Source organism: Gossypium hirsutum, chromosome A02, assembly GCF_007990345.1.
Source record: "Gossypium hirsutum isolate 1008001.06 chromosome A02, Gossypium_hirsutum_v2.1, whole genome shotgun sequence".
NCBI lineage: Eukaryota > Viridiplantae > Streptophyta > Magnoliopsida > Malvales > Malvaceae > Gossypium > Gossypium hirsutum.
The window spans coordinates 3,090,802-3,112,456 of NC_053425.1; the positions used below are offsets into that span (position 1 = coordinate 3,090,802).

The 21,655-nt window shown below is 32.6% G+C and overlaps 3 protein-coding genes across 4 annotated transcripts; all 3 read left to right on the plus strand.

The window, feature by feature from the left end:
* Positions 1 to 251: 251 nt before the first annotated feature.
* LOC121216285 (uncharacterized) lies at positions 252 to 1,109 on the plus strand. Its single transcript, XM_041091825.1, has one exon. It carries the CDS (start codon positions 252 to 254, stop codon positions 1,107 to 1,109), a length of 858 nt encoding a protein of 285 aa, XP_040947759.1.
* Positions 1,110 to 9,378: 8,269 nt separating this feature from the next.
* LOC107961145 (leucine-rich repeat extensin-like protein 5) lies at positions 9,379 to 12,307 on the plus strand. Its single transcript, XM_016897370.2, has 3 exons — positions 9,379 to 9,915; positions 10,716 to 11,408; positions 11,788 to 12,307. The coding sequence occupies exons 1-3, from the start codon at positions 9,849 to 9,851 to the stop codon at positions 11,820 to 11,822; spliced, it is 795 nt and encodes a 264-aa protein (XP_016752859.1). The 5' UTR covers positions 9,379 to 9,848; the 3' UTR covers positions 11,823 to 12,307.
* Positions 12,308 to 14,266: 1,959 nt separating this feature from the next.
* Positions 14,267 to 18,462, plus strand: LOC107957088 (uncharacterized). Of its 2 annotated transcripts, XR_001700364.2 has the most exons (12): positions 14,402 to 14,558; positions 14,674 to 14,757; positions 14,985 to 15,080; positions 15,194 to 15,269; positions 15,372 to 15,467; positions 15,589 to 15,662; positions 15,763 to 15,870; positions 15,976 to 16,113; positions 16,547 to 16,637; positions 16,998 to 17,206; positions 17,956 to 18,076; positions 18,180 to 18,462. XR_001700364.2 is itself a non-coding variant. In XM_016892512.2 (11 exons), exons 1-11 carry the CDS (start codon positions 14,505 to 14,507, stop codon positions 18,022 to 18,024), a joined length of 1,095 nt encoding a protein of 364 aa, XP_016748001.1. In that variant the 5' UTR covers positions 14,267 to 14,504; the 3' UTR covers positions 18,025 to 18,462. The 2 variants fall into 2 exon arrangements, 1 of the variants encoding a protein (XP_016748001.1); XM_016892512.2 differs by having other exon boundaries at positions 14,267 to 14,558; positions 17,956 to 18,462.
* Positions 18,463 to 21,655: the final 3,193 nt, after the last annotated feature.

Sequence of the window (21,655 nt, forward strand, 5' to 3'; positions counted from 1 at the left end):
ACAAACCGCTCATACTGTATTTGGCAGTATTTGAAAATTCCATGGGATGCGTGCTTGGTCAACATGACGAATCAGGACGAAAGGAAAGAGCGATCTACTATCTCAGTAAGAAGTTCACCGAATGCGAAACAAGATATTCGCCAATCGAGAAATTATGTTGTGCTTTAATTTGGACAACTCGGAGACTGAGACAGTACATGTTGTACCATACGACCTGGTTAATCTCCAAATTAGACCCTCTGAAATACTTGATGGAGTCAGCCGCTCTGAATGGAAGAATGGCTCGATGGCAAATTCTTCTATCTGAATTTGACGTAGTCTATGTGAACCAGAAGGCGGTCAAAGGGAGTGCAATAGCGGAATTCCTAGCAAGTAGGGCTCTCGATGATTATGAGCCATTGAACTTCGATTTCCCAAATGAGGATTTGATGTATGCCGCAACCGTAAAGAAAGATTTCCAAGAAGGTGGTCCTTGGAAGTTGAGTTTTGACGGAGCTTCAAATGCTATAGGCAACGGAATTGGGGCAGTACTCGTGTCCCCTAGTGGAGATTATTATCCTTTCACTAGCAAATTGGACTTTGACTGCACAAATAATATGGCTGAGTATGAAGCTTGCATTATGGGCATTCGGGCAGCCATAAAGCGGAAAATTAAGGTGCTAGAGGTATACGGGGACTCTGCATTAGTAATTTACCAGCTCAAGGGGGAATGGGAAACAAGAGACCCGAAGTTGGTTCGCTATCGAAAATTGGTTATGGAATTGATCGAGGAATTTGATAGTGTCACCTTTAGTTACCTCCCACGAGATGAAAACCAGATGGCAGATGCTTTGGCCACTTTAGCCTCCATGTTTAAAGTGAACAAATTAGAAGATATGAAGCCTATCCAGATCAGCATCTATGAGGCTCCAGCCCATTGTTGCAACATTGACAATGAAGAGGGAAAGGATGATCACCCTTGGTACCATGACATATTGCGATATGTGAAGAGTCGCGAGTACCCTGACCATGCGACAGAAAATGATAAGAAGACATTAAGGAGATTAGCCATTGACTATGTCCTTGATGGGGAAATTTTGTATAAAAAGGAAAAGATCAAGTACTGTTAAGGTGTGTGGATGCTGTTGAGGCAAAGGAAATTTTGGAAGAAGTGCATGAAGGTATCTGCGGAACGCATGCCAATGGCTTCACGATGGCCAGACAAATTATGAGATTTGGGTACTATTGGTCCACCATGGAAGGGGATTGCATTAATTATGCCAAGAGGTGCCATAAATGTCAAATTTATGGTGACAAAATGCACGCACCACCTTCACCCCTTCATGTTATGGTTTCTCCATGGCCTTTCTCCATGTGGGGAATGGACGTTATCGGGCCAATATCTCCAAAAGCTTCCAATGGGCATCGTTTTATCTTTGTGGTTATTGATTACTTCACTAAATGGGTGGAGGCGGCTTCATATGCAAATGTCACGAAGTCGGCAGTTAGCAAGTTTCTGAAAAAAGAGATCATATGTCGATACGGGATGCCTGAAAGGATCATATCCGATAATGCGCTGAACTTAAACAACAACTCAATAGCGGAAGTTTGTAGTCAGTTCAAGATCAGACACCACAATTCGTCACCGTACCGTCCAAAAATGAATGGTGCCGTGGAAGCAGCTAACAAAAACATCAAGAAAATTATAGGAAAAATGACTGAAACCTACAAAGATTGGCACGAGAAATTACCTTTTGCTCTCCTGGCATATCGCACTTCTGTTAGAACCTCTACCGGGGCAACACCATTTTCTTTAGTCTATGGGATGGAAGCAGTTTTACCCATAGAAGTTGAAATTCCTTCTCTCCGAGTATTAACTGAACTAAAGTTGGATGAGGCTGAATGGATTCAATCCAGATATGACCGGTTAAACTTGGTAGAAGAAAAGAGGTTAAAAGCTATTCGTCATGGTCAGATGTATCAGAAACGAATGATGCGAGCTTACAACAAAAAAGTTCGTCCCAGAGAATTTTACGAGGGGGACCTGGTGCTGAAAAAGATTCTTCCTCTACAAAAGGATTTTAGAGGAAAGTGGATGCCAAATTGGGAAGGTCCTTATGTGGTAAAAAAGGCCTTTTCAGGAGGAGCTTTAATCCTGAGCGAAATGGATGGTAAAAGCCTGTCAAATCCTGTAAATTCAGACTCAGTCAAGAAGTATTTCACTTAAAAAGGGGGCATTCAAAAAAAAAAAAAAAGGGAGAGGCCAAGGTAAAAACCCGCAAAAGGCACCTTGAGACCAAAGGGGATTTGAGTTGAAAACCTGAAAAAGGCGGCTCGAATTTTGAAGCGTGAGGTGAACGGAACGGCTCGAATTTTTGAGCAGGATCTGAAGCATGTGGTGGTCTTACTACACCTGAATCGCAAGAAAGAGTAGGTGACATCTTGGGGTATCGACAAAATACTGTAGATTCCAAACACATATTAAACGGTCTTTAGAAAACTTGTGCAGGGAAGCTCGTGCTGCGATATCTGGGGCACCTGTTGTCATCTTATACTTTGAATCTTGGCAAATTTTGTTGTCTTGATTATTGTATTCAGTTCAAGCTTTGCTCCCCAATAAAATTTCATTCTTGTTCATTGTCTTATTTCATTTTTTATCTTAGCAAAATTTGCTATCTCGATTAACTCATTCATCTCGAGATTTGTTCTCAATAACATTTGTTTGTTCGTTGTGGTAACCTTCTCAAAAAACATTTAGAATAACTATTAATAAACTGAATGTTCAAGCAATTGGAGTTTTGCATATTACTCTAGAAATTTCTAAATAATGAAGGAGCCTGAAACAGGACTGTTGTTTAGAGCACACCAAATTCAAAGTGTCCAAAAAGGAAGAGTCCAAGTCGGGACTATCCTTTCAAATTTTGTTGTCCAAACATTGAACAAAATGACAAGATGTCGTGTTGGTGGCAAAGCTTCAATGAACAAACAAGCGATGTTCACCAAGTAATAAGAAAAGGTTTTCTCGGAGAAGGAAATTTTGCATTTGTACATAAACATTTGGTATGACACCTTGGGAATGGTGTAGGAGATCAAAGAGTTTCACATTATGTATCCTTGAATTGTGATAGCAGAGGATCGAGAAAAAGCCATATCCTTCTACCCTTAGTTTACGGTGGGAGATTGATGGTACAAATTTTATGTCCCAGTGGATTAAACTTTGACGTTCGCAGTGGGGGCAATCTGACTAAGTGTTTCTTTGGATATGCCAGCCGAGCAAGAAGGCGTTGTAACACGTCAGTGATAAAACATGAGCAATGACAACTCAAACATTAAAAATAGATCATTCTCATGACATTCTGCATTCATTCATACACATCTAGTTAGAAGCATTTGATTCATTCTGATCATGCCATCCTAAACACTAGGCATAAATAGGTCCATAAAATGGATTTTACAGGTCATATTCCCCAGAGAACAGATCAAAGAAACAGATCCTATACCCTTGAAGTTGCAATGGGAGGGATTGAAGTCATTAAAGTAGATCTTGTCTTCATGTATTAGCGTGAAGCAGATCGAAGATAGCAGGTCCTATCTTCCTATATTGATAGGAAGTGGATCCAGGATGCAGAGCTTGTCTTCCCATATTGGTGGCGAAGTAGATCGCAGAAAGCAGATCTTGTCTTCATGTATTGGCGTGAAGTAGATCGAAGGTAGCAGATCCTATCTTTCTATATTGGTAGGAAGTGGATCGAAGATGCAGATCTTGTCTTCCCATATTGGTGGCGAAGTAGATCGCAGAAAGCAGATCTTGTCTTCATGTATTGGTGTGAAGTAGATCGAAGATAGCAGGTCCTATCTTCCTATATTGATAGGAAGTGGATCCAATATGCAGATCTTGTCTTCCCATATTGGTGGCGAAGTAGATCGCAGAAAGCAGATCTTGTCTTCATGTATTGGCGTGAAGTAGATCGAAGATAGCAGGTCCTATCTTCCTATATTGATAGGAAGTGGATCCAAGATGCAGATCTTGTCTTCCCATACTGGTGGTGAAGTAGATTGAAGATTGCAGATCTTGCCTTCCTGTATTTGGCAGCGAAGCAGATCAAAGATGGCAGATTTTACCTCCCTGACCACAGTGGAGTACATTGAAGCCGATAACTATATCTCACTGTATCTGGCAGTGGAATAGATTGAAGATTGCAGATCTTGCCTTCCTGTATTAGGCAGCGAAGCAGATCGAAGATGGCAGATTTTACCTCCCTGTGACTACAGTGGAGTACATTGAAGCCGATAACTCTATCTCCCTGTATCTGGCAGTGGAATAGATTGAAGATTGCAGATCCTGCCTTCCTATATTGGTAGGAAGTGGATTGAAAACAGACTCTATTTCCCTGTATTTAGCAGTGGAATAGATTGCAGGTCGAAGATGGCGGATTTTACCTCTCCGATTACAGTGGAGTACATTAAAGCCAGTAGTTCTATCTCCTTGGGCAACAGTGGAATAGATCGAAGATTACAATCTTATCTGCCTAAGCAGTAGTGGAGTATATCGCATTAAGTCTTATCTCCCTAAGCAGTAGTGGAGCAGATAAAACCACAGATCTTATTTCCCTAAGCAATAGTGAAGCAGATCGCATCAAGTCTTATCTCCCTAAGTAGTAGTGGAGCAGACTAAAAACACAAATCTCATCCCCATGGAGTCGTAGCAGAGTAGATTGAAGCTACAATGCGTATCTGAAGTTGCAGTAGAGTGGATCGAAACAACAAGACGTAGCAGACTGGAATAAGGCTACTGGAAGAAGATGAGCACCAAAAAGTCAAGACTCGGCAAGACCGGGCAAAATTGGCCCTTTTGATGTCTTTGCTCTATTCTCGTTACACGAAAATGAGCAAAGAGGGGCAGCTGTAAAGGCCCAATTTTGGCCCAACTTAAACCAACCTAATCCCAACCCAAACACAAAAAATAAATAAATAAATAAAAACCTTGGCCACCTACTCCACCACCTTTGTTGGCCACCCACCTTAGCCACCAACTCCACCACCCTTGGCCACCTAAACCACCCCAACCACTCCACTTGTAAAATTTGGCTATAAAAGCCATTCAAGACTTTGTTTTTAGGGGTGGGTTTTTGGTTTTTTGGAGAAGGATTGTTCTTTGTTTTGGAGGAGGTTTTTTTTTTTTTGTTTTTTGGAGGTGTTTTTTTTTGTAAAAAAGGTTATTTTTGTTTCTTGGAAAGGCTAGTTTTTGGAGATTAATCAAAGATCAAAGCAAAAGAGGTTTCTTTTGTCTATTCTTATCTTTAGTTCTTTGTTTGTTTATTGTTTTCCTTTCAATTTTATTTTGTTTTTTTATACGAAAGTAAAAATAAAAGTAAGAAGCTTACCCATATTTTCATTATCGAAAAAGGTTTTTTTGAGGTCCGGCCGCCGTGTACGGTGGCGCCGATGGCGGCCCGTGGGGGTCCATGACCGAAGCAAAGCCGGACCAACGGCCGGATTTAGAAAAGAGGGAGAAAGAGAGTTGAGAGCTTTGTTTTATTATTTTATTATTTTTACTATTATTTATATTATTATTATTATTTCTCATGTATATATTATTTTTTATATTATTATTATATTATATATGCACTCTCCATATTTATTTATATTATTACTATCATTATTGTTACTTTTATTATTTTTTATTTCTAACTACTATTATTATATATATGTATTATTGTTTGTATTATTATTATTATCACCCCTATTGTTATTACTTTACTTTTGTATTCTAATATATTATTAATATTACTTATATTTTTATTATTTTTGCTATCACTATTACTATTATATATTAGTGTATATTTTTATGTATATATATATTTTATATATAGTATTATTTTTTATTACTTTAATTTAATATTTTTATTATATTTGCTTTTTTGTATTTCTATATTTATTATTATTATATAGTAGTGTGTATTTCTATTATATACATATATATATACATTTATATATAGTATTATTGTTTACTTTACTTTAATATTATTCTTATTATCATTATATCCAACCCAATAATAATTCTTTCATAAAAGTAATATTCCGTATTTGGTAATTCGAGACAATCGTGCCCTAACTTATTGGGTTTCGATTTTTCTCCTTTAACCTAAATAACGGAATACTCTTTTAAATCGTGACATGAGTTTTGAAAAATGCTTATTCTCGGAGATACGAGGTGTTGTTCCCTAACTTACTGGGTATGGCATTTCGTTACCTCGAAATAAGATTTTTGCAAGTAAAGGCAATATTCGGTGTTTGGGAATTCGAGGAAACGTGCCCTAACTTACTGGGTTTCGATTTTCCTCGTTCACCTTAACTAACTGAATAACCTTTTGAAATACACGAATTTTTATATAAAAGGCAAGCTCGTTCTCGAAAATTCAAGATGTCGTGTCCTAACTTACTGGATGTGACATTTTATATTGTGAGACGAGAAGGTCCTTAACATTTGAGCATTTTCTTTACAAAGAGGGATCGTATTTTAAATTCTTTCAAGTTTTCAAATTTTCGACACTAAGACACTAATTAATCAACTAGGTACCAATTTTGGGCGTATCGAGGGTGCTAATCCTTCCTCGTGCGTAACCGACTCCCGAACTCATTTTTCTGAATTTCGTAGACCAAAATCGTTGTTTTAATAAAATTAAATCATTTATTAAAAACAACCACCTTTTGAGGTGACCCAATCACACCTCGTCAAAAAAGGATTGGTGGCGACTCCCGTTTTCATTCTTTTTTTTCAAAATCCAAGTCGACCCCGTTTTCATCCAAAAAATGGTGTCAACACTGATGGTGCAAGCTTTCATATAGATGAAGAAGTAAAGCTCTTATCGATTTTCTTAAGGCTATAAATGATAAAGTGAGACTCGTTCAAAAAGAGAGTAAGACTATGTTATGAACTGGCATGTGGAAAAGATTATATCAACAATTATGCTACTGATTTGGTTGTTGGTTGCTGCTTTTGTTGGTTAGTTATAGTGATGAATTCACTTTCTGCATATTTTATTTTCAAATTTGAAGTTGGTTGTGGTTGTGCTTGGTTTTGTTCTTAAACCCTGTTACTTTATTGGATGTTTGTGCATTTTGTTAAGATTATTTAGAGAATATCGTAAGGCAAGGAGAGCTTTTTTTTAACATCTTTGAAAAAAAGCGGAAATAATAATGGCAACAATAAACTGCCTTATGGTGCATGGTGATGATTTGATGACTCAAGGTAATATGAGGAGTTTAAGCAAGACAATTGGTGATGCATACTCTTAGGAGGAGTTTTGATTTAATTCACTTTATTTGCAATTTTTGGAAACTTTGACTGCTTGTCCTATTTCATGTTTGAATAAAGTTAGAACAAGCTAGTTTAGAACAATCAAAGTCTTTGTTTTTGCATGTTTAACTTTTGATTAAATCTCGTTAAAGCAATAGATGTGGAGATAGTTCGTGGCCCAACATTCTATAATCATCATCATCTACTTATGTAACTTGGAGAAGAGGTAGAGAAGTTTGAAATACTTGAAAAGGTTATGTTTATCCTTATCTTTTGAGAGTTTTGAAGTTGATGGAAAGCTGTTTTGTAGGAGTTTTATTTGAATAATTTTCGAGATAATATTAGCATTTAAACATGTAATAATGACTTATGATTGACTTCTTCTTTAGCCGTTTTAGGGGTATGTTTAAACACCCATTGTTAGGGATTTTTATGGAGAGATATTGCATATAAGTGAGATATTTGGGGAGAAGGTGATTTGTCACAATTTGGGTTTAATTTTGGGGCTGCAATTATCTATTGGGAGATGGTAGATTGAGTTTTAACCAATGGTTGTACCATATGAATTGTTGAATAAAATCATTCTCTGAGCGAGGTTTCGTCCATATAGGATTGGTGAATCCAAATTGCGTTAACAAATATAGTGTGTTGATTCTATTCTTATTTATCTCTTTCCCTCACTTATGTTTTGGACTTGTTATGCAAACTTTTCAGTTCTGTCCCAATTTCTGTTCCAACAAAAGATAGAACAAAACTGTTTTGAACATTAAGTTGGAACGAAGTGCAAACTGAAGGCTTTTTCATATTTTATTAATAATATTTTAATTATTAGTGTTATAGTTATTATCACTTAATTAGACATTAGATTCATATTAAATTACACTTATTATTTTAGAATAATTTATCACTTAGTTAGTATAATAATTGTATATTGATTAAAACTAAGATTTTCATTCAAGTAACATCTAAAGAATTAAAAAAAAAATCAACTTTTAGTATTATTTTATACGTTTTTCTTCTTTCACAAAAAAATATAATTTTTTTATTATTTGATATTTTAACATTTTTTAACCGTTGAATTTATTAATATAAGTATACTTGTCATACATGTAAAATTTCGAATCGATATGATATCTCTATCATATCTATCTAAAATATAGTTTACATTAATATATATTTAATAGTAGAATTTTTTTTTACATAAAACAAATAGTTAACTCCAAACTGGATATGTATGATTTACATGAATGAAACATGAAATATGACGACTAAATTATTAAAATATCAATCATACAAAAATTATAAAAAATATCGCAAAATAAGTAAATTATAAAACACAACACACATCAAAATCTTTTTAACTTTGTGTTTGTTTAATGACTCTATAAAGTAATTTCCCCAACATATTCCAACACAAACAAGTGAGTGTGAATTAGAAAGAAGGATGGAGAGAAAGTGGGAGCTTTGAGTAGAAAGCAAGCAAGACAAAAAAGAGCAAATAAAAACCTCAACTTTGAATTTTTTGAGATGTGAAGGCAAGCATATATGCCAAATTTGCATGCCCCAACACCAACATCTAATGAAACACTTGAAATTTCAAGAGACATCAAAGAGGAATTTTAATCCTTTTTAACTTTTTTTTATATATAATGCCTAAAACTATTATTAGCCCCTCCTCAACATATAAATAGGAGGATAATGCGTTTCAATACACTCGAACCTATGTCCTCCTACATTGACAATAATATCAATGTCAATCGACTTTTTAATCCCTTTTTTTAGTGTTCTTCATATTTACATTTTGACATATTCATGTATTAGTATCATGTAATCTTATTGTATGTTGCTATTAGTTCCTATAAATTACGAAAATTTAGTCTCTATACTTCAAATTTGGTCATTTTTAGTCTATGTACTTTTTGAATTGATTAATTTTTATCTTCTACTTTTCAAATTTTAATCATGTGTACAATTGTAGATTTAGTTTATATTCTTCAATTTTAGTCTTGATGCAAATGACATTCGTCAATCCATTAATTGGATTTTTAGCGAGTAATATGTGGAAATAATAAGTTGACATGGCATTACATATACGATAATATGTTTATTGCATCAGATTTTGAAAATAGCATAACTTAACTCAATGAATTTAATAGTTATTTGTTAGGTGAAGACTGAAATTATAAAATTAAAAAAATACATGGACTAAAGAAGAAAACTAAAGTACAATAATTAAATCGACAACTTTCGTAAAGTATAAGTACTAATAGCAGAATTTAACCTAAATTAATAAATTTGCTTGAAGCTTGGTTCAATTAATCAACTTCTTTTCTAAAAAGATGGTGAAGAATAAAATCTTTAATGGGCAAACAAGCCACTTGTCCCCTTCCTTGCCTTGGCTTGTAAACTCTACACTTCTCTCCACTAGGGGCTGCTTCTATATATGTCTCTTTGTCAGTCTTCTACTCTTTCGGTAATTTTCTTTAGTGACTCGGAATTTGAACCAAGTTAAAACTGCTTTGTTTTCAGGCTTTTTATTTTGTCATTTGGCATTGCTGAAAACTGAGTTATGGGAAGCAAGATTTGCATGCTCCTTCTCTATTCAACAATGGCGGCCACTCTGTTAACACATTGCGGTAACCTTAGTTTTGTTACTTACAGATTATATTAGATTTGATTCTTTCCTCCTCCTCTTTTATTTTTGTCTCATACCCCTTTAATATTCTATAGATATATTGAGTTCTAACTGAATACGAAGTCATGTCAGATTATATTTTTAAATAGAAATAAAATTCTATCTGTATTAGTTAGCGACTTAGCTCTATGCATTATTAACATATGCTCTTACTCATTATATTTTTAGTATATTTGAAACTTAATCATTTTACTTTTATTTTAAGTAATTCAATCATGTTATTATAATTAATTTTTTTTTGTTAAATTCAAATTCATAATAACTAAGGGCATAGTCAGGGCACGGGCGGCCCCCTTGGCCAAAGGGGTAAATTATTCTTTAGTCCTTCCTAAAATTTAAGAGCTTTTATTTAATCCTTTTAACCTTTGATTAAATGAGAATTTGAAAACTTATCTCTTTTGAGAAGTTAATAATTTAATTTAAGCCTTTTCAAATATAAATTTTTAGTTTCCTTAAATTTTATAATTTTATCTCAACTCCTCAAAACAAATTTTTTGGCTTCACCTTTGATAACAACTTCATTTTTTTTAAATAGCTATTAAGTATTCTTTTTATTTCGAAAATTATATTGACAAGTGAACCTCAACTTTAAAATATGAAAAGTAAAAAGACTAAATCTAAAATGTATGAAAAGGGATTGAACTTAGAGCATATTTTAACCTTAAACAATAAAATTTATCTTTCTAAATGAAAATATGTGAGGTTGATTAATTCCATTGTAATTTTTTTTTTTGGGAGCAGATGCAAGAACATCAATGGGAATGATGAAAGATCCAAAACATGGAAAAAGTTCAGTCATAAAGCACACAAATAAATTGCAGCTAATGAGTAAACTTATGAGTTTAGTGATGGAACAACCAACTGATAATTCCAATACTCAACCTTATGGTGTGAGTTCACCATTTTCTTTGCCACCTTTTGATTCTCTCCCTCCTCTAAATTCTCCTCCATACTTTCCCCCTCCACCGAGCACATCCGGGACAGTTCCGAGCCCGCCTCAATTTTCATCCACCCCGAACCCACCGGGAGTACTTCCAAGCCCACCACAAACAATACCGACACCAACGAGCCCATCGGGGCCCATTTTGAGCCCACCATCTCCAATAGGGTCGAATCCAAGTCCAACAGTGTTTTTTCCTCCCATTGTCTACCCTCCACCAACGGTTCCACCACCTCCGAACATGGCTCCAACCACAGCCTTGTGGTGCGTGGCTAAGCCCTCGGTACCTGACCCAATCATTCAAGAAGCTATGAACTATGCCTGTGCGGCTGGAGCAGATTGTGATTCGATTCAGCCTAGTGGGTCGTGCTTTCAGCCTGATAGCTTGTTTGCACATGCCTCCTATGCCTTCAATAGTTATTGGCAAAAATCTAAGCTTGATGGTGGTACATGTGAATTTGGAGGCACTGCCATACTTGTTGCAATTGATCCAAGTCAGTTTCTTAATTCAAATTCGAGTTTTAAACTTGCAACTACATCATTTACGGGTTGAAATGATTTATTAATAACGTCAAAATAATAGTTTTTTAAATTTCGTCAAAATTTTCTTTCATTTAAAATATATGATAAATTTTAAATCTAATTATATATTTTAATATTTATATTATTACTGATATTTATATAGATTTACAAATTAAATAAAACCCATATTGCATATTCTTTTTCACACATATATGTATTATTTATTTTTAATATCATTATTCTTTTCATAATAATTTCTTTTATCTCATGAAATTTCAATTGCTTGAAATCTTCCATGTAATCATATTAACTAATTCTCCTTGTTTTTCTTTTTTTTGGTGTGCCAAGCAGGCTATAATGGCTGCCATTTTGAGTATCAGTATTGATTGGTGGAAGATACATGCCCTTCTAATGGCAGCTAAGCTAGAAGATTGATTTCTCTTTCCCTCTTCATTTTTTCTTTGCTTTTCCCTCAAATAAACAATGTTTATTTTCCTTCATGTTCCCATCACCCAAACATAAATTTTGTAAAGCTTAACTATAAAAAAAGCCCTTCAAATTGTTCTATTTTTAAACTAAATTATTATAGTTAAATTAGTCTTTTGTTGTTTTATTGTAGTCAAATGTTTTCTTTTTCAAACAAAATAAACACTAAGACTTGTTTAAGTATAATAAAAGTATATAAATTTATGTAGAAAAAATCATAAAGTTTATTTTTTTAAAAATAAAATAAAATTTCAATTTTTTTTTGGGGGGTATAATTATATAGTTCTTGCCTTTGGAATTTTTGTTTTGTAAATGAGATCCTATTTGTTGTAAACTCTTGGAAATATACATAAATAATCAATAAAAAGGGGGATTACAGTGATTTATTTGCTTGTGTATTAGTTTGTGTGCTATATTTTTGTTATCCTTTCACTTGAATTTAAGACTATTTTTTTTTATAATTACATATATGAGGAGGTTGAGTTGGAGAGAAAATTTTTATTGTGAGTCAATTTTTGAAAAATAAAAAAGTTTAAAATTTTTGTATAAACTAATATGTAATATTAGTAGTTGATAAGTTAATGTATAATATTAACAGTTAAACATTTTTATGAAAATTCTTTCCATACCATTTTCATCTCTTGCTTTAAAAAAAATTTGAATTTGTAATTCTTCTGATGGTTAAACGATAAAATATAAATTTTTTCATAAAAAATAAAAACTCACTTGTGCTTTTCGTTGTCATGAAAATATAGTGTTGGGAATCGATCCATAGAAGTAATGGACAAGTAAAATAGAGAAGATTAAATATAAATTTTACGTAAAAAACTCCTTCGAAGATAATAAAAACCACAAGTAAAGGAAATTTCACTTAATAAAAAAATAAACGAAAAGTACAAGATGAATAAAGTAACCTTAATGAGCAAAACCCAAAAACTCTCTATTAAATCTTATGTAAGAGATATTCTATCAACCTTTTAAACAGGGTTATAAAGACCCTTTAAATAGACTAATATTAAAGTACTAATATGACTAAAATATTCCTACACTAATCAAAGTTTAATTGAGAAAAGATAGCAGAGTTTAATATGTTGTGACGTCGAGAATCGCTTTATCGTAATGTCGTCTCTACTTCATCGTTTCAATGTTGTCGCTTTGTCCTGACGCTCCTCATTGTGATGTCAGGTCTGTTTTGGGCCCTCTTCAGTTCATCATTCGTCGTTCTAAGTGTCTGCAAAGAGTTCGATAGATACGAAGCACACCCACAAATAATATGCTAAACACAATATAAACACTAACACAAAATTCATAATAATTTCTAAAAAAGAAAAACTAAATTTCCATTAATTTCTTAGCAATTTCTTAATTTTGAATCAAGATTTCAATCAAAATCGAAAGCTTATTTCGTTTCAATCACTAAAAAAAACTAAGAAAAAGAAAATTGAAAAACTGAATTGATTAATTATTTTTTAATTGATAAATATTAAAAGGAAATTGAAAAATAATTTAAATTAAATGATTTTTTTTCTTTTTAATACACATGCTGCAATATTAGTGGTTCATTAATACACTTGGCACAATCCAATTAGATAAGATAAAAATTTTAATGGTAGGTACCTAAAAAGATACCCTTTTTAACTTACTATTTTCAAAGTCAAGTATCAATTACAGCATTTTGCCATTCGTTCCGTGTTCAATAGCAAAACCATTCAAGTGTTTGGTTGTCTTAAAACTTATTCCATTAAATAGCCATTACAAGTTAATTCCTTAAAACCACTGAATAGCAATTCAGTACTATCTCTAATGAATAACTATTCAATGGTTCCAGGAATATACAAAATTATTTTTCTTCCTTTTCTAGCCATCTCACATTCTCTTGAAATTTCCATCTGAATTTTTTTCAACAAATCTCAAAGAAGTATTTTATTCATTCTTGATTTGAATAAAAAATATAATTGTTTTATTCATTTAAATATTTTTAAAATTTTAATTCATGTCCATCACATGACATACTGAGAGGTTATCACGTGTAACCATTGAATTAGTTATCAGTGTCACATCAGTAAAAATTAACGATCTTAATGTGGAATTACCATCTTGGGTGATGGAATGCAAATTGAAAGTGATTTTGGGTGGAGTGCAGTGCGGTACGGTACGTTTAGTTTACTCTTTATCTCACATTATAATATCGCTATAATATTTAATTTTACCGTCACCGTTATTTTTTACACTAATTACATGTAAAACGTACCGTCTATCTAAACCTACTATTAAGTATCAACTTGATTTAAAAAAAATTCAGATACGACTTAAGTACTTTTGACAAGGCCAGGGACAAAGATTTAGGCAATAACTCGGGGCATCGTCATGGAGACCAAGTCATCTCTAGACCTCTAAATGCCGGAGAAAAGCCCAGCCGCTCAGCCCAATATGATAACGACGCCGGTTTATCTCCTTAAACAAACGGCGTCGCTTTGAACGATTAAAAAAAAAAAAACACTCCCTTCGAGCTCGTCTGCTTCGTTTCATCTTCTGATCGCGAAACACTCTTTTTCACTCTCTCAACAATCTATCCTCTTATAATGAAGATTTTCCATCTTTTCCTAATTTCCTCACTTCTCTTCTCATTTTCTAAGGTTTTCTCTATTTTTCCTTTCGCTCTCAATTTATTCCGCTCACAATTTAGATCTAATAGTAATAAATTCTTTTTAATTGATTTGAATTTTTTCTTTTGCTGATTTGTTGCTGCAGGCTGAATCTAATGGATCCGTTTTCTTCATTGATAGTTCAAATCATCAATTCCTTCGCGCACAATCCACCAACGATCTCGCTCAGGTTTTTAAAAACGTTTCCCTCTAATTCAATTCATTAATTTGTAATTTTATGGCGAATTTTAAGAATCAAGGGGATTATGGATGGTTTAGTTTAATTTGACCAGAAATTTTTTAAATTTGTATAGAATCTTCTGTCTTAATACTATGTATGACATCTTTTTTTGTTTTTGTTATTATTATTTTCTGAATTAGTTAATAATAAAGATTGTACTGATAACTTTTTAACAGTCGGAGTTAATGCTATTACCGGAAGTTGGTGCAGCCGTATCAGTCTTGCTTGGTGTTGCCCCAACTGTAACGCTTTCAGCTTCTGGTTCATCTAAGGTCACTCTTTTAGTTATCAGTTCCGGATAGTTCTTTTTTAATATTCCATATATATATATGTGTGTGTATATATTGTAGAAGACTTGGTTTAAAGATATTCATGCTTTTTGCAGCTGAATGAGGTTCTCATTCCTAATCCATTTGATAGACCTCGAGCCGTTTTTATGTTTGAAGTCGGAGGAATTGATGGTACCTTCACTTTTTCCCGTATATTTTTCTCTTTTTTCTTATTAGTTCTTTCCCTACTCCCTCCTCTGCTTTTTGATTAAACGAATGCTCTTTTGTCTTCAGATCCTCTTGTTGTCGAACCCAAGAATGCTCTCTTCTGCAAAGCCTTGAAGAATAGTGTTGATCTTGGTTCAAGTAAAGCGGACATATTGTTTCCAGGTGTCTGACCTTTTGTTAAGATGTAAAACTAGCAGATTGTAATCACAACTTTTGTTGCGTTTTATATTTCTTCTCTAGTGTATCTGTTCATTAGCAGTTCATTATATTGATTTTCTTGCAGATGAGGAGGAGTTATCCACGATCTCTTTGGACCACCCTCTAGGAGACTACTGTGAAGAAGAGATCAATGAATTTGTTAGTTTTTTATTCTAGGCTCTATTTGATATTTGTGTTGTTTTTCTTCCAGATTGTTTTTTTTATACACATGTGACAGTGGTTTTATATCTATGTGTAGGCATCTTGGTTGGGTGGATCATATGCTACTGATGTTACAAAACCCTTGGATGGAGTATTGAGTATTCCCTTGGCAAATGGTGATAACATGAATCTTCATATGTCAAAGGTTTATGCATTGTTTTTGACTGACACTGTTATACCACTATTGGTAGTATTTTGTCTTGAATTCTTATTTACATCATTGAGAGCTTTATGTTTTGATTGGTTGCAGAAAGTGCACAGGGAATTTGCATCAAAACTGTTTGCTCTGTACCGCAATATAAGGAAAGCAATGGAGAGGCATGAAGATTTGTCACAGACTTTGCGTAGACCTGCTGAGTTAATAATGGGTTCATTTGATGGAATTAAGGTACTAAACCTACACACTTAATTTGGATTTGGCAAATACTAACTATTAGTATTTTGTTTCTATTGATTAATGTCTTGCCTGAATATATATTGGTGGCTGTTTCAAGTAGATTATTTCAGCCCACTTTCCATGTGTAAAATTCGTTAATCCATTAATGAGGAAGAGAAGGCAGTTCTTTTAGGTTAAAACTGATGTGTAACTACCCTCTGACACGTTAATTCATGTTAATGACATTCTTACCTGCCATGCTTGCTTGACTTTGCTGAACTTACATTATTAGATTAGCTATAACCTTTTAATATGTCTATATAGTTATGTATTTTCATGCATTGTTAATGTCTGTACTGCCTTTGTTTATCTTTGCTTCTTAATCAGTTACTTCCTTGCAAATCCTTCTAATTTTTCCAAAAAATAAATTTCTTTGTTTGTGCAGCATGACACTGATGGTTTTGATAAACAAGGAATAAGGCTTCTGCTTGCGACACTTAACAGGATATTTGATTCACTGCAGACAACTTATGAAGGTTGGTATTATGTTTAAGACTCCGTTGTAGTTGGAAAAAGACCTTCATTTTACTAAATTAAGAGTAATATGCAGCTATTCCAGTTTGTGTCCCCTATTTACATGCTTTCTGTATACAAATGCAAAGGACACTGTGAAACACTGAAACTTCTTATAAAGAAAGCATATATACATATGTTGCAACAATGAAACTGAACATGCCAATGTGGAAGTCTGCATGCATTTTTGCTGATGACAGTATTCTCAAAACTTGTGGTGAATGCCTATCTCCTGAGTTGTTGAAAGCATTTGTCTTTCTATCACCATTCTTCTCAATCCTGGCTTCCAGTTTATTTAATAAATCTAAACAATGATTGGGCAGGTCATATTGTGGGGGTTATTCTCTTTAATGGGGTACCTCAACCAGAATCCAAAACATTGATGAACATGATGTACAACTCTCGTCCATCTGCGCGCTGGTTGGAAGAAACAAAAAGCTCTCCTAATACCACTCTTGCAGCACAAATGCTGGTTAGAAGGACCCTTGCTTGGATAACTGGGGTTGTTCTTCTCATTGCAACTCTCTTGGGGGTAAGATCCATTTTATATATTAATTAAATTGGATGCCAAGCACTACGTGGTACGACCTCTAGCGTGCTTTTTTAGCGTTAACTGTAATATTGAAGTTCGGTGAAATTTTTAGAATCCCATGGCATAAGACTAAACAGCCCTTAACCTTTTGAGGAACATTGAAATTTCCTCTATCCCAGTTTTTCCAGCAATAGAAAATGTTAGACAAAGTTTTGTCTGGATTTACACATTTACTTTTTATGTTTTCCCCTCGGAGTTGTCTCTATCAAATATCCTTTTCATCCTTCCAATATCCGGAAAGCATTGCATGTATTACTGAACTTTGTATTCTTTAGTCTGATGCACCAACCGAAGAGTAGGATTTTCCTTTTCCTTTAAGATATGTATAGATTTGATGGTTCTGGTTTTCATTGTTTCTTTGGACTCTGGTTTTAAAAAAGATCTTAGGACTTGGTGGGTTGGAAGACTGATTGCCAACAAGATGGTAGTATCCAAGAGAAAGCAACAGAGCCCTTTGGGAGAAGATTCAAAAAAAAAAAAAAAACTTTCTAGATCATCAGTGGTGACGGTTATGGTCTATGTTCTCATTGTCCAAGAAATTCACATTATCTATTCTGTTGAGTGATTTAGGAGTTCTCATGAAACTGTTCTTTACATTATTGTCTGTGGCTCTAAGACTGTTTACTCAATCGATTATCTTTTCTTGTTCATAAACATGACATTCATAGGTGTTTTCTTTACCACTGCAGGTTTACTTCCTTCTCAATATGCCACTGACGAGGGACACACTTTTGTACTCGAATGTCAAGCTAGACTAAAGCTGATATAAGGCAAAGTACAATGAACTTTTGAATTCTCAGAAGCGGCCTGGTATGATTTATCTTTTAATGGAGGGAAATTTTAGGGATATCTTATCATCTATAAACCTGTTTCATTCATTGGTTATTCAATGATGTTTGATTGGTTAAACTAGCTACCCAAAAAGCTGCATCAGTACAAATTGGGCCATATGGGATACCATTTGGCTAAGGGAGTGCAATTGAGAGAGAGAAAGATTGAAGCACTAAGGTTATGCCTTATCCATTTGATTTTTAGAATATTGCACCTTTACGTACTAAGTTGTTAATGTTATGTTTTTTTTTTTTAAATTCGTTAATTATAATGTACTTTGAAATTCCATGTAATAAAAATTACTCATCAATAAGGAACATTGTTGTACAATCTATACAATCATATATTAAGAGAGTTTCATTAAAGAAGTTGAGAGATATTCAGGGTTAGAAGTAGTCATTTCAAAGAAATAAAAATAAGATTTGTTAAGGATTTTTTTTTGGTATGTTTAATAATATTTCCTATTTTTATTTTCTACAAATGTCTATTTCACATTTTTATACATGTTTGGATGGGGTAAAATCAGTTCATTTGGATGTTCAAGGGGTTGTTTTTCAGGTTTGGAATATTAACCAATTTGTAATGTATTTTTGGATAGGATTTGGACATTTTTTAATTGAGTTGTCTACTTACGGATCGATTTTGTCTTTTAGCTTTCCAATGTATTTTGAAATGTGTCATATCTAAGTTGGAGAGTTTAAGTTATCATAATTTTATTTGAGCATGTGCAAGCAAAATTTTTTTGTAGTGTGTTTGAATATGTGAATTATGAGTTTTGAAGATCTAGATCAATTTTGGAATAAGTTTGAACTTTAATTTATGATATTTTAAGATTTGAATTATTTATTTTAATTAGGGATAATGTCATATTTGGTATTTATATTTCTATAAAATGTCAATTGTGGTATTTATGTTTTGAAAATATTCATGTGATACTTAAACTATTAATTTATGTGTTATTTGGTATTTATATTTTTGTAAAATGTCTGATGTAGTATTTATATTTTAAAAATGTTCAATGTGATGCTTAAACTATCAATTTGTGTATTATTACGGTACTTAAAATTAACTCTCTTAAGAATTGTTAAATCAACCAATAAAAATTTGACATGTGGATCTTTTTCTAAATTATCAATTCCGCATAGGTAATATAAAAATTAAGTAAAACCAAAAAAATAAAATAGAATTAAATTAAATGAAAAACAAATAACTAAACCTAAAGAGAACGAGTTTAACCTAAAAAAACATCAATGCCATTGCTTGGGAGTTTTCTTCAAGGAGATTTGAAGAGCAAAGTAGTAATAGATTTTAGCTTGTAATTTTTAATTTAAAATTTCTCTAATTTTTTAAAACCCTAAATTTTTGTGAAACTTATATACTTGATTTATTAGCTTGAATGAAAGGTTGAATAACTTAATTTTGATTGCCATGATGATATTATCCAAATTTTACTTTGAAATGTTTAGATTTAGCTTAGACTAAGAAGGTGAAGTTTTTGAAAAAAAAATTGGTGAAAATCAAGATAAAAATTTTGCAATATCGATTCCATACAGAGGAAACTTAATTTCAAATAGGAAACTCTTTGAAGAATATGACTCTAATATTTACTTTAATGGAGAAAATGATGTTTTTGCTTATGTAAATTTAGTATTTACTTTTTTATTCCTATATGTGGTTTAGTTTAGTTATTTTTACAAAAAAATTAACTTAGTTTAATCCTTTTGTTTTATACAGTTTTTCAAACAATGATATATTATTTATGTGGAATTGATGATTTTTGGAAAAACAAAATTTTCCACATATTAAAATTTAATTGATTGGTTAGGCATTAATTGACAGTGTTAACTCCAAGTGCCACAATAAGACATAAATTGATAGTTTCAAGTATTACATTGGATTTTTTCAAAGTATAGATACTACATTGGACATTTTCAAAGTATAGGTACCACATTAGATGTTTTAAAAAAGTATAGGTACCAAATAATACACAAATTGATAGTTCAAGCACCACATTAGATATTTTCAAAATAAAAGTACCACATTGGATATTTTATAAAAATGCAAGTACGAAATATGACATTTTCCCTTTTAATTATATTATGGTTACTTAAACTTATAGAATAAGATTATGACTAAGCAAATTGTTTGGAGGCCAAGTAACTGAAGTATATATATAGGATATGCTTTGTATGTTGAATATAATTTGAGAATTAATAAAATTCAGGGATCGTTTGGTATTTTGTAAGATTACTTATGGTAATAAGATTGCGTGAATATAAAATTACTTTGCACATTATTGAATATATTACAGTATTTTGTTTGGTTCATTTGGTTTCCTTTTTTAGATAATTTGATTAGAATTTAAAATTGTGTTGTTTGATAGATAGAATGTAAGCTTACCTAAAAACATATTTTACTAAGAGTGGGTTTGGATGGGCAGCAGAGTGCAGTACGATGCGTTTATCTTACTTTTTGTCTTAAGTTAAATATTGCTATAATATTTAATCTCACCACCACGGCTGTTTTTACACTAATCGCAAATAGACGCATCGTCCATCGAAACCCACCCTAAATCATCCTTATAAAGTTTACTTGTATTTTTTTTATTCTTTGCTACATAGTATTTTACTTTACTAGTAAAATAATGCATTTTTTAGTTAATTTATTTGATATTTTTTAAAATAAATAATCTAAAATTGAGGAGTAATAAGTAGTTAACGCTTTTCTTTGATCCATGATAGAAAAATGCATTTTATATTGAACATTTTTAAAAAAACATATTATTTGATTAATTATATTTTTAAAATTTTGACATTCTTTTACTTTACTAACATAATTTAGTATTTAGTGGATTTTAATAATGGTGTAATGTGAGAGAGATGGTCTCACTACTCAATTTAGATTTGATTTGATTATGGGTCGGGTTACCTGTCCAGGTTCAAAAGTCAGTCTGGAAAGTGAGAGGGTTTGGAAAAAAATATAGGTTCGAAAAATATGTTTAGACAAAAAATGAAAACATTTTCTAAAGAGATCGAGCCTTATGTAATATTTTTTTGACCTAGGTCAGGTCAGGTTCAGATAAAATTTTAATCCCAATTTTTAGGTTGAGTCAAGCTTGAGTCTAGAAAACGGGCCAAAAATTCTATTAAGCCCAACTCGACTCATGATCAACTTTAGTTTAGATGTTTTTTTTTGGTGAATTTAATCAAAATTTGGGATGCTTTTAACCTATATCTTCATTATTTGGCACATGAATATTGAAGATAATTGATGTGGCAGGTGATATTCAATCATCAATATGGTGTTGGAAGGGAGAAAAGAAAGAAAAACATAAAAAGAACACGTGGAATAAGCAAAGGTTTATAAATTTTAAAAATACATTTCTACATATTTTAGTTTGTTTTATAATATATAATAAGTTTAGGATTTAAGTGAAAAGTACAAAATATATTCCACATAATAAATATTGCCTTTGATATTAGTAAGATACGTATTACAAATTTCTTACACATGATGTGGGATTAAAATTCTCTTTTACAGAAAAAACCAACAACAAAT